The sequence below is a fragment of the Mustela putorius genome, unplaced genomic scaffold (genome assembly GCF_011764305.1).
Source record: "Mustela putorius furo isolate JIRA1106 unplaced genomic scaffold, ASM1176430v1.1 tig00003850_pilon_pilon_pilon, whole genome shotgun sequence".
NCBI classification, from domain to species: domain Eukaryota; kingdom Metazoa; phylum Chordata; class Mammalia; order Carnivora; family Mustelidae; genus Mustela; species Mustela putorius.
Window position 1 is genome coordinate 9,592,729 of NW_025422002.1, and position 12,662 is coordinate 9,605,390.

The following is a 12,662-nucleotide window of genomic DNA, read 5'->3' on the forward strand; positions in this document are numbered from 1 at the left end:
AGGGTCCCAGCCCCCTCTGCCCATCTCAGATGCTTTTCCTGCAAGTGCCCCCCACCACACCAAACATGACCAATGTCCTTTCTTCTGGATCATTTCCATCTGCATATAAACATGTTCTGGATATGTATAATCTAGCTTCGAAACCTCCCCTGGGCCCCCTTTCTGCCTCTAACTCCATTCCCATTTCTTTCCTTTACAGCAAAGCTTGCAGAAGGACCTGTCTAGGAAGGACTCTTGCTTCCCACGCTCAACCCCACAGAGGTTGGCTTCTGACCTCACCATCCATAGGGACTGCTGGCTCTGTGTGGACGAATCCACCGTCTTTGCTGCTTTTATCTGACTTCTCAGCATCAACAACTCAGTGAATCACTCCCTTCTTCTTACAACGCTTTCTCCTTGATTTTCATGACTCCACACTTCCCAAGGGTCCCTCCGGCCCTACAGGCTGTTTCTCAGTTTCTCTTGCTGTCACCTCATCTGCCCAGCCTCTGACCTCCAAATGATGGGATGCTCCCAGAAGATGTACCCAGATCTCTTTCTGAGATCTGCCTAACCATGACAGAAGTGCTTACCAAAGACTCCCTAAACTTATCTCCAGATCTTCCATTTCCTTGGAATTCCAGACTCCTTGCCACTGCCTTTCTTTTCTATTTTTTTTTTAAGATTTTATTTATTTATTTGACAGACAGAGATCAGAGGCAAGCAGAGAGAGAGGGGGAAGCAGGCTCCCCAACGAGCAGAAAGCCCAATGCGGGGCTTGATCCCAGGACCCTGAGATCATGACCTGAGCCAAAGGCAGAGGCTTAACCCACTGAGCCACCCAGGAGCCCCTTTCTTTTCTATTTTTAACAGCTTTGTTAAAGCATAATTTACAAAGCATAAAATTCACCCACTTGAAATGTATGATTCAATTATTTAGTAAACCGTCACAACCATTCAATTTTAGAATATTTCCTTCACACGAAAAAGAGCCCTTGTGCCAATTCACAGTGACTCCCCCTTCCCATCTCCAGCCTAGGGCAACTGTTCATCTATTCTCTGTGTCTATGGATTTGCTTATTCTAGACACTTTATAAAAATGGAATCATGTAATGCACAGTCTTTTGCATTTGGCTTATTTCATTTAGCGTATGCTTTTGAGGTTCACCCACACAGCACGACTCAGTACTTCATTCCAGTTATGATGCAGCAGAGAACATCTAGGCCAGGGCTGCCCAATAGAAATGTAATGGAAGCCACAATTTCTAGCAGCCATGTTATAAAAAGTGAAGAGAAATAGCTGAGATTAATTTTAATAACATATTGTGTTTAACTTAATACATGAAAAATATCATTCGATATCTAGCAACATAAAAATTTGTAAAATAGTGTGTATATATATATATACATATATATATATATATATATATTTTGTGCGTGTGTGTTAACTCAGAAATCAAAAATTTTTTACCTTTTACCTTCTGAGACCTGTTGGGAACTTTAAAAGTATATGTTATAGTTAGTGGCTCAGTCATTTACAGAAGGTCAGACTGTCTGGACCTGGCAGACACTGGTTCCATAATGTGCTACTAAATCTTGGTCCGAAACAGTTATGTCCCATCCCTTTTATAGATAACACACTATTTCTTCTTGAGGCACTACAGTGAACTGAAAAGCCACCGGTATCTAGGGTATAAACCCTAGAGCTTACAGACTACCTGGAGCAGTAAAAAGGTCAGAGAGCTAAGACTCAGACATGATGATAAACTAAGAATCCTCTGGCCAATAAAATAGCACAGTCACAGCCAAGGGCATATAGGGGTGTGTTCTTGTTCCCAAGATGTGCCAGTGACATTTACAAGAAGGAATGCCCATTTGCAAGACACGTAGAAGCCTTTGACTTGTGTGTCTGGGATCGATCATGTTAACAAAATTTGCTTCCAAGTGAGTGCTTGTGTTTCCTCTAACTTGTGGCTTCTTTGAGCTATCCTGTCAAAAGAGTGCTTGAAAGGAATGGATTACACCAGACACTTCATTAAAAAAACAAACAAACAAAAAAACACCAAAAAAAAAAAAAAACAACTTGCATCTTCTCAATCAAAATATTCTGCTTGCCCCATATTTCTCACCTGTTTCCAAAATTTTCAGTGTCCCTCCCAATACAAAATAGCCCTCTGAGGACGTAAAAAGGCCACTGATGCTGGTATAACCCCACCCCAACCTACTCTTGGATGAGTTTTCTACTGGATGGAAGAGTCTGTATATCCAGGTCGTGGTGAATCATCCACTGACCCTCAGAAGAATGAAGGAGCTGAGATTCTGAGGTCGCTTTGGCCTGCGCAATTTTTTCATGCTTGTTGTCCAGTGGGCAAGGACTTGACCCATCTAAGTCCGTGTGCATTTTCCCCTTTCACCCAGTGCCCTAAGAATCCACATCTTCCTGTATCAGGTAGTGGGGATACAAATGTGACTCGAGATTTGGTCTCAGCTGCAGTTCTTTTCAGTAATTTGGTAATTTATTAACTTCAGAAAAAACAATATATCAGTGTTCATTACTTGTGACAAATACACCATATTCACTGATGTCAGTAACAGGAAATACTGGATGTGGAGTCTATGGGAACTAATGGTACCATCTTGCAACCTTTCCGTAAATCTAACACTATTCTGAAACAAAATCTATATTATTTCATTTATTTATTTTTAAAGATTTTATTTATTTGTTTTATTTATTTATTTACAGACGAGTGAGAGATAGAGAGAGTGTGTGGGGGGAGGAGCAGAGGGCCAGGGAGAGACAGAATCCCAAGCGGACTCCACACCAAGTGGGATCCTGATGTGGGGCTTGATCTCACGACGCCGAGATCATGTCCTAAACTGAAATCAAGAGTCAGATGCTCAACCAAATGAGCCATGTAAGCACCCCTAAAATAAAGTCTATTTTTAAAAAAAAACCCAAAACCTCTCCGGAACTGACCAGTCTAACAAGGTCCATGCCAGTTTTCAAAAGAAGCACAATGGGCTTTTCCACAGCTGGGTTACTAGAGAACAGGACTCTGGAGATTCTTCTTGATGGCTCTTTCTTAGCAGCCCTTATATTCAGAAGCTGTATTTTCCTGCAGTTTTTCATAGCTATTCAGTCTAAAACTCAGAACAAGGTGTAGGTGAAGACTAAAGAAACTTGGAAGACCAAGTTGGTCAAGAGTTATGCCAACCTGAGCTAATTTTTATTATTATTTCATTCAAGCCATTCAGGCAAGGGCAGGAAGAAAAGGTTTTATCAGATAGCACACAAGAGTAAGCTGGAGAGGAGCACTTTCTCATCTGGGATCTTATCTTTTTTTTTTTTTTTTTTTTTTTAAGATTTTATTTCTTTATCCAAGGGGGGATAGCACATGCAGGGTGGAGAGGTAGAGGGAAAAGCAGGCTCCCCACTGAGCAGGGAGCCCAACATGGGGCTCCATCCCAAGACCCTGGGATCGTGACCTGAGCCTAAGGCTGACACTTAACCAACTAAGCCACCCCAGGCATCCTGGGATCTATTTTTTAAAAAAAGAACATCTGGTTTTCTAAATCCAGTGGACTTGATTTTCAAAGTACAAGTAGCTCATACGGACCTGCCTTTTGGTGCGTGGCTCTGAGAAACAGGCTCCGGGGGCCATAAAAGCAATCCTCCTCTTCAATGCTAGTTGTGGGAGCTGCCCCGAACCCATCCGAGCTCCTCTCTAGGACTTTCTGGCTCTTCCCTTTCCTTCCATTCTTATTACTTTAGTGCACCCTTCACTGCCGTACTCCTCTGCAGCCCCACTCACCTGGCCCAATGTGGAAATGTCCAAGTGTCAAAATGGGCAAAATGGAGAGGGATGTCAGGGAAATGAAGAAAAAGCTCATTGCAACGCACTCCTCCCCACTCTTCCCCCCAGTCCATGAGTTTTGACAAACATATATACCCATGTCCAACCAGCACCCAAATCAGGATACAGACTTCCATCACTCCCCGAAGTTCCCCAGAAGCTAGAAGTCACAAAACTCATCTTTGCTGATAAAAGTCAGATGAGTGGTTGCTTGGGGTAGAGGAGGGAAAATTAACTGCAGAGGGATACAGAGGAGCTTTTGGAGTGATGGAAATGTTCTATATCCTGATCTGGGTGTATATATTTGTCAAAACTGACTTCTATGCAAAATGAGTAGATTTTATTATATGTAATTTACATGTCAATAAAATTGACTGAAAAAATTCTATTGATACTTGTTTCAAAATCCTGGTTATTCCCCCAAACTGTAGTTGTTCATCTTTCTTGAAGCCTTTCTGGCTCTTCTGGGCTCATGATGATCCTTTCCTCTCCTGGCTCAGACCCTTAGAGTCTGCACTGTTCACACGGCAATTCAACCAGTGTTTCTGTATGACTTAATATTACCGCTTTTGATTTTTTTATGAATTTGTGAATTGTCTCCTCACTAAATTAAAAGAGCCTTGGGGCTGGGAAATGATTTAATTTCTCACTGTTTCTTCGAAAGCATGGGGCTCACAAATGCCAAGCATCTGCAGATTCCAGCTATCCACCTGACTGGTACCAATTGGACAGCATCAGGGAAGACTTAGGTGGCTAGGTTACAGCCACCAGACTGTGCACCCCTATGGAGATGAGAGTGATCCTGTGGGAGGCAAGGACACATTGTGGGTGGCAATCCCCTAGTGCCCAGTGAACGTTAGCCCCATGCCCCATTCTGATTCTCATCTGCCACACTCCTCCTTCCCTGAAAAACTTTGATGACCTCTATGCCTGCTTTAAGCTGTCATCTTGGGACCTACTGGCATCATCACCTTGGAAGTTCCCATCATCTCTCTCATGTTGGTCTCCTATTTCCTGAACCCCATGCTTTTTTTTTTTCTTCAGCCAATTGTCCTTGCCAAAAGAATACAAGAATAGATCTGGATGCGGGGCTCCAAGCAGCACCTAGCAACTCCAGAAACCCCAGATCAGTGCCTCCTTCTCAGAGCTTAGCCTCACACCAGTTTCCAGGGCTTCCAGGATTTGCTGCAAACCATCTCTGACCTTGGGGCCTAGTTCATGTCCTCATGACCTTTCGATTCAACATTCATTTAGTGACTATTAACTGAGTGTCTACTGTGAGCCAGGTACTATTCTTGGCACTAGAAACAAAGGGCAGGACAAAATAAACAAGGAAGTCCCTACTCTGATTGAAGATACGATACTGTTGTGGTGGAGGTGTGACCAAAGATAATGAGCAAATGAATAAATAACAAATAGGATGGTGATGAGTAAGATGAAGAAAAGCAAACGGAGTGTGCTGGGACAGAGGTGGTGCTTTCTTGAGGTTGGGTCAAAGAGAGTCTCAGTAAGGAAGTGACATCTGCAGGATAAGGAACCAGTCATACTGAGATCTGGGGTAAGGGCATTCCAGGTAGAGAGAACAGCAGATGCAAAGGCCCTGAGGGAGAATAAGCTTGATGAGTTTTGAAGGGCAGAAAGGAGCTTAGTGGGGTTGGAGCATGTAAGGGAGTAGAGAACAATAAGTGAGCTCAGGGCAACAGGCAGAGGTCAAATGATGTGAGGCCTCACGTACCATGAGATCACTGGGATTTTACTCCAACTGGCACTGAAAGCCTTTGGGTAGTCTTAAACCTACTCTCCACATCCCTCAAGGACCAAACATTGCCTTCCATATATGGATTCTTCTTTTTTAGACCTAGCCTCCTGGCCAGGCACTCCACTAGTATCCCTGGAAAACAGCATCTGCTAATAAGCATCAATGCAGACCTCTGTGCTCTTGGATTCCCACTCCCTTCCTACTGGGGACCCCTTTCATCACTTTGCCTCGGACCTTTCCCCGGAACTTAAACTACTACTTCTGGTGGTCCCATGTTCTCTGCAGCCAGACTAGACCCCTTTTGACATCTGTACTAGCCTGCCCCAGTCTGCCTGCTGGCTCTGCTACGAGGCCTCACTCTACCAAGTGCCCCAGGTCTCAAGCTGCAACAGCTCAAGGAGCCACAACAACACAGGCACCCCTCCTCACAGGCCTCCACCACCCAACCAACTCACCTTCACCCAGGGTCTGCTTGAGTAAGTCATGCTTGGCCTGTAGCTTAGTGATGAGGTTACTGCCGTTCACATATTCTTTAAATTTCTGTAAGACACAAGGCATGTGGTCATTACAGACTGCAGGGCCAAGTCACATGGTATCCGCCCCTCAACCAACCTCTGAGCCGGGGAGGTCAAAAGGAGATGACGTCACCCTCTAGGACGCCCGCATGGGGAAAAGAGGGGCCTCTGACCTGTTCCTCTGCTCTTCTCCGTCAGATGCCAGCTCTGCAGAGCATGGCTGTCCAGCCTACGCATTTTAGACCAGTATGGGGAACACAAAGAAAGCTCAGGGGCAGTGTGAGCAGTGAAAGGAGCTTTTGTCAGGTGAGGACAGTGGGGGGTCCCTAGCAGACGGCTTCTTTAGTCTTCAGGCTCCACTGTGCTTCTGGGCCACGAGCAATAAAAATGGGAACCGTGTCTGGGGGCAGGCAGCTGAGGGGAGAGCGCTTCATCAGATCTGTCACAGAGGAGCTTCCTAATGAGCCTTTCTCTCATCCGGCCCCACTCCGAAGGAGGAGGGGCTCAGCAGTCCCCTAAAGACATTCCTGTTAAAATAACCTGGACTGCATTAGGAGACAAAATTTTCTTCTTTTTAAAGAGGAGACAGGGGAGGCTGGCATAGGGAACTGATCTGCCCAGGGTCCCTGGGACCCCCAGGCCTCTCATTCAGGGGCCTTGTCAAGCACAACACACTTCAGAGCAGAACAGAGGGACAAGAGCCACAGAACAGAAACACATTCGCCTGCACCCTAATGCAGCTGGGCCTCAGCCATCCCTCCCTCTACACAAGTACCGGCATTCATTGGCCCATCCTGTATCACGCAAACCCAGGCCCGGAGCCCCCTCTGCTGGGGCATGTCTTTGCCAGACTATGAGGTGTTGTCAGTGGGGTCCACACCCAGTTGGTTTTTGGCTCCCAAGTGCCTACCACTGCGCCTCGCATAGAGCCAGTGCTGAGAAACTTCGTGGGGGGTGACATAGAAGGGAGGGTAGAGAGGCAATAAGCTAATAAAGAAAGTGAGATACACAATTGGCCTGCTACTGGTGAATGCCGTGGATAAGAAAAAGGCAGGAATGGGGGACTAGGAATTAGGGCAGACCTCATGGCAAAGCTGCCCTATGAACCCAGGACCGAAGGAGGTGAGGAAGGGGCCGTGTGGGTACACATGTGCACATTGGGGATGCAGAGTTCTCAGCGGATGGAACGGCAATTGCAAATGCCTGAAAATGAAGGCACAGGATGGCATGATTGCCCCAGAGCTTCCAGCTAGTTTCTCACAAAGAAATCCACTTTATTGCCCCAGCCAGGATGCTCACAAAGGGGGTGTAGAGGAGCAAACAAGTGAACCACAGCAGTTTGGGACATCCTAACAGATAAAGGAGCATCTGCAAGATCTGCATCATCTCCCTGAAGACAGGTATAGGGTAAAAACCCAAGATGTGGGGGCTGACATGTGCTCAGATAAGACTGGGGTCACCCCACCCTGGCCCCAACTTGGTAGGTATCTGGAACAGTGAGGCTGGCAGGAGATGGTGGCATCCTCTCTCCTCAGCCAGAGTCCTTCTTGGTTCGTAGGACCTCGTCTTCCAGTTATTAAGAACCACTCCCCCTTGAGCACTCAGCAGTTTTCAGGCTTGTACCTTTGTGTACCCCAGGCTCTCTGGATGCTTCCAGGACTGACACCCTCTGCTCTTATCCAATGTTTAACAATTCACCATAAGAAGCAGAGCTGAGTTCTGAGCAGAAGTTTTCTCCATCATGCCCTTCTGCCCCTGGTAGTTGAAGCTGTAATCCCAAACACATAATTCATACCTTGGTGGGTTATTCACTGGTTAGTGGAAATTATACCACAGGGAGCCTGTGAATTCTGCCAGCTTTTTCCAAGTTTCATCTGGGCTTCATATGTGATCCATGATTGAAAGAATGCCATCAAATTGAACTGATGTTTGCATTAAAAGGAATATTAGGTCCTCAAAAATGCCTAAAATAATGTCACAACATCAAGTCGTGAAGTGTACTTGCCAACCGGTTGATAGATTAAATATTAAAATTAAAATAGAACATCCATGACCCTTAATTATAAACATTGGTGAATTCTTTTAACTTCAAGCAGGTCAGACCCCCTTCTCTGCTTCTGCTACCCAGATTCTTTGTTTCTGCTGCCAAAGGGAATCAATATTCATACACGCCCCTTATTTAATCTTTGTAACCCATAAAATTCTCTTTGTACACACAGTAGGTCCTCAGGGGACGTGCTGAAGCCCAGAAACCAGCCTGGGCTGACTCACGAAGACCAGCTTCATTTTTCTTCTCAAAAACAACAAAGTCAAGGAGTGAAGCTTGAGGAAATACTATCCATGTTTTCAGTAAGGGATTCGACGAGGCCTAGCACAAGATGGAACTGGGTGTCAGAACTGGGTGCATTTGTGACTAGTTAAATGACCACATCTAAAAGTGCTGATTAGCGGATTAGCATCAGTCGTGGCTGATTTTGTTTTGTTTTGTTTTTGTTTTTAAGATTTTATTTATTTACTTGACAAAGATCACAAGTAGGCAGAGAGGCAGAGAGAGAGAGAGAGAGAGAAGCAGGCTCGCTGCTAAACAGAAAGCCAGATGTGGGGTTCGATCCCAGGACCCTGAGATCATGACCCGAGCCTAAGGCAGAGGCTTAACCCACTGAGCCACCCAGGCGCCCCAGCCGTGGCATGTTTTAAATAACTCCATCTTTAGCATTGGCCCCAGCATACCTACTAGTTGTTGTTTTTTTTTTAATATTTTATTTATTTATTTGATAGACAGAGATCACAAGTAGGCAGAGAGGTAGGCAGAGAGAGAGGAGGAAGCAGGCTCCCTGCTGAGCAGAGAGCCCGATATGGGGGTCGATCCCAGGACCCTGGAATCATGAACAGAGCGAAGGCAGAGGCTTTAACCCACTGAGCCACCCAGGTACCCCCCCTACTAGTTTTTTTTATTTGACAAACTTTAGGGTGCAAAAGCCACACTTACGCACTCTGCAGACAACATAAGTTCTTACGACACAGCACATATGTTGAACTGGAACAAGATCTTGATAGACTGGAGCCATAAACTAAATCCATCAAGAGGGTATCTAATTGGTAACAAACAGAAGACCTACCCAAGACAACACCTTTAGGAGGAAGGTAGCCTGGTTTATTGGCGATATGTAGGGAATAAAGGTTTAGCTGATATTTAACTTTAAAAAATATATTTTTAAAATACATTTATATGTATTTAAAATCATATATATAACATATATAATCTTACTTATAAGAGAATATTATGAAAAATTACGTGCCAACAAACTGAACAAGCTAGATGAAATGGGTAAATTCCTAGAAGTGTACAACCTCCCAAAACTGAATCAGAAAGAGAAAATTTGAACAGACTGATCACTAGCAATGAAATTGAATCAATCAAAAAAACTCCCAACTAACAGAAGTCCAGGAGCAGATGGCTTTACAGGTGAATACTACTAAATATTTAAAGAAGAGTTAATACTTATTCTTCTAAAACTATCCCAAAAAATAGAAGAGGAAGGAAAGGTTTAAGATTCATTCTATGAGGCCATGATTACCCTGATACCAAATTCAGATAAAGACACTACAAAAAGGAGAACTACAAGCCAATATCAATGATGAACAGAGATGTGAAATCCAAACATTCATTGAAAAAAAAAATCACCACAATCAAGTAGGATTTATTTCTAAGCTGCAAGGGTGGTTCAATAGTCACAAATCAATCAACATGATACATCACATCAACAGGAGAAAGGATAAAAACATAGATGCAGAAAAAGCAATTGACAAAAGTATAATATCCAATCATGATCAAAACCCACATCAAAGCAGGTTTAAAGGGAATATACCTCAACATACTGAAGGCCATATATGAAAAACCCATAGTTAATATTATACTCAACAGTAAAAACAGCTTTTCCCATAAGTTTAGGAATAAGATCAGGATGTCCACTCTCAACACTTTCATTCAATACAGTACTGGAAGTCCTAGCCTCAGCAATTAGACAACAAAAAGAAAGAAAAGGCATCCAACTGGTAAGGAAGAAATAAAACTTTCACTATCTATAGATGACATAATATTGTATTTAGAAAACCCTAAAGCCTCCACCAGAAAACTACTAGAACTGATAAATGCAATCAGTTAGGTCACAGGATACAAAAATCAATATACAGAAATCTGTTGCATTGCTATACACTAATAATGAAGTAGCAGAAAAAAAAATTAAGAACACAGTCCCATTTACAATTGCACCAAAAACAAAATACTTAGGAATAAATTTAACCAAGGAAGTGAAAGACCTATGCTCTGAAAACTATAAAACACTGATGAAAGAACTGAAGACAATACAAACAAAGGGAAAGATATTCTATGCTCATAGATTGGAAGAATTAATATTGTTAAAATGTCCACACTATTCAAAGCAACCCACAGATTTAACAAAGTACCAACAATATTTTTCACATGACTAAAACAAATAATCTTAAGATTTGTTTGGAACCAGGAAAGGCACCAAATAATTTGCCAAAGTAATCTTGAAAAAGAAGAACAAAACTGAAGATATCATAACCCCAGATTTCAAGATATACCACAAAGACATAGTAATCAAAACTGTATTGTACTGGTACCAAAACAGACATATAGAGGAATGGAACAGAATAGAGATTCCAGAAATAAACCCACAATATATGGTCAATTAATCTACAATAAAGGAGACAAAATGCAGTGCGAAAAAGACAGTCTCTTCAACAAAATGGTGCTGGGAAAACTGGACAGCCACATGCAAAAGAATGAAAGTGGATCACTTTCTCACACCACATACAAAAATAAACTCAAAATGGATTAAGGACCTAAATGTAAGACTTGAAACTATATAAATCCTAGAAGAGAGCACAGGCAATAATATCTCTAACATCAGCTATAGCAACATTTTTCTTGGTGTGTCTCCTAAGACAAGGAAAACAAAAGCAACAATAAACTATTGGGATTACATCAAAATGAAAAGCTTCTGCACAGCAAAGGAAACAATTAACCAAAAGTAAAAGCAACGTAGTGAATGGGAGAGAGTATTTGCAAATGACATATCTGATAAAAGGTCAGTATCCAAAATATATAAAGAGCTACAACTCAACGTCAACAAATAGTCCAATTAAAAAATGAACAGAAGACGTGAGCAGACATTTCTCCAAAGAAGGCATCCAGATGGCCGACAGACACATGAAAAGATGCTCAATATTACTCATCTAAAGGGAATTGCAAATCAAAACTACAATGAGGTATCATCTCACACCTGTCAAAATGGCTAAAATAAAAAACAAAAGAAACAGTGTTGGCAAGGATGTGAAACAAAACTCTCCTGCACTGATGGTGGGAATGCAAACTGGTGCAGCTATTGTGGAATTTTGTGGAGGTTCCTCAAAAAATTAAAACTAGAACAACCATGTGACCCAGTAGTTCCGCTACTGAGTATTACACAAAAAATACAAAAACACTAATTTGAAAAGAGATATGCGCTCCTACGTTTATCGCAGCATTATTTACAATAGCCAAATTATGGAAGCAGCCCAAGTGTCCACTGATGATGAATGGATAAAGTAGATATGGTATACACACACACACACATGCACACATATACATGTGTATGTATATATGTACACACACATGCATATGTGTGCAACAGAATATTACTCAGCCATAAAAAAAGAACGAAATCTTGCCATTTGCAATAACATGGCCGGCTCGAAAGAGCATAATGGTTAAGTAAAATAAATCATCAGCCAGAGAAAGACAAATGCCACGACTGTACTCATATGTAGAATTTAAGAAACAAAACAAATGAATAAAGGGCAAAAAAAGAGACAAGCAAAAAAGCAGACCCTTAACTACAGAGAACAAAGAGATGGTCACTAGAGGGGAGGTGGCAGGAGGGACAGGTGAAACAGATAAAGGAGATGAAGAGCACACTTCAACTGATAGGCTCTGCGTAATGTACAGAATTGTTGAAGCACTATATTGCACACCTGAAACTAATACAACGCTGTATGTTAACTATACTGGAAATAGAATTTTTAAAATAAAAATAAAAACAAAACAAAAAGAATGATGATCTGAGGCCATAGGAAAAGAAGGAGGTGGAGGTTTAACTCTGTTCTGTGCTGGTCAGACCACTGCTGACTTTAGAACAGGCATCGACAAAAAGAACGTGTTCAGGAAACAGTCCGGGGCACTGAGGCCACTCAAAATGAAAGCTAATGAGGCAAGATTTACAAAACCAGGTATGGTTAGCCTGGAGACATGAAAACCCAGCTCCCGACAAGCAAGCTGGAAACTGTCTTATGGAATTAGTCTCTCCAGGATGCCCCAGAGAACAGGATCAAGATCAATGGCCAGAAATCCTAGTGAAGCAGATTTTTGAAGATAACAGAGATAAGGGAAGATATTATATTATCTACAGCCAGCCATAGGCCAAAACAAAAGGGCTATTTGGGGAAGAAGGGAACTTTTCATCTTGGGGCTATTCAAGCAGAGATGGGATG

General features: G+C 42.6%; 1 protein-coding gene across 6 annotated transcripts in view; it reads right to left on the bottom strand.

Moving 5' to 3' along the window:
* Positions 1 to 12,662, bottom strand: part of SRGAP3 (SLIT-ROBO Rho GTPase activating protein 3) — a 252,499-nt gene that overhangs the window by 50,634 nt on the left and 189,203 nt on the right. For all 6 annotated transcript variants that reach the window (XR_006601547.1, XM_004738436.3, XM_004738434.3 and 3 more), the window contains exon 10: positions 6,048 to 6,132. Coding sequence is in view for 5 of the 6 variants with exons in the window: in XM_004738436.3 (XP_004738493.1) it covers positions 6,048 to 6,132 (85 nt within the window). In the remaining variant the exon portion in view is untranslated. The remainder of the gene's footprint in view (positions 1 to 6,047; positions 6,133 to 12,662) is intronic.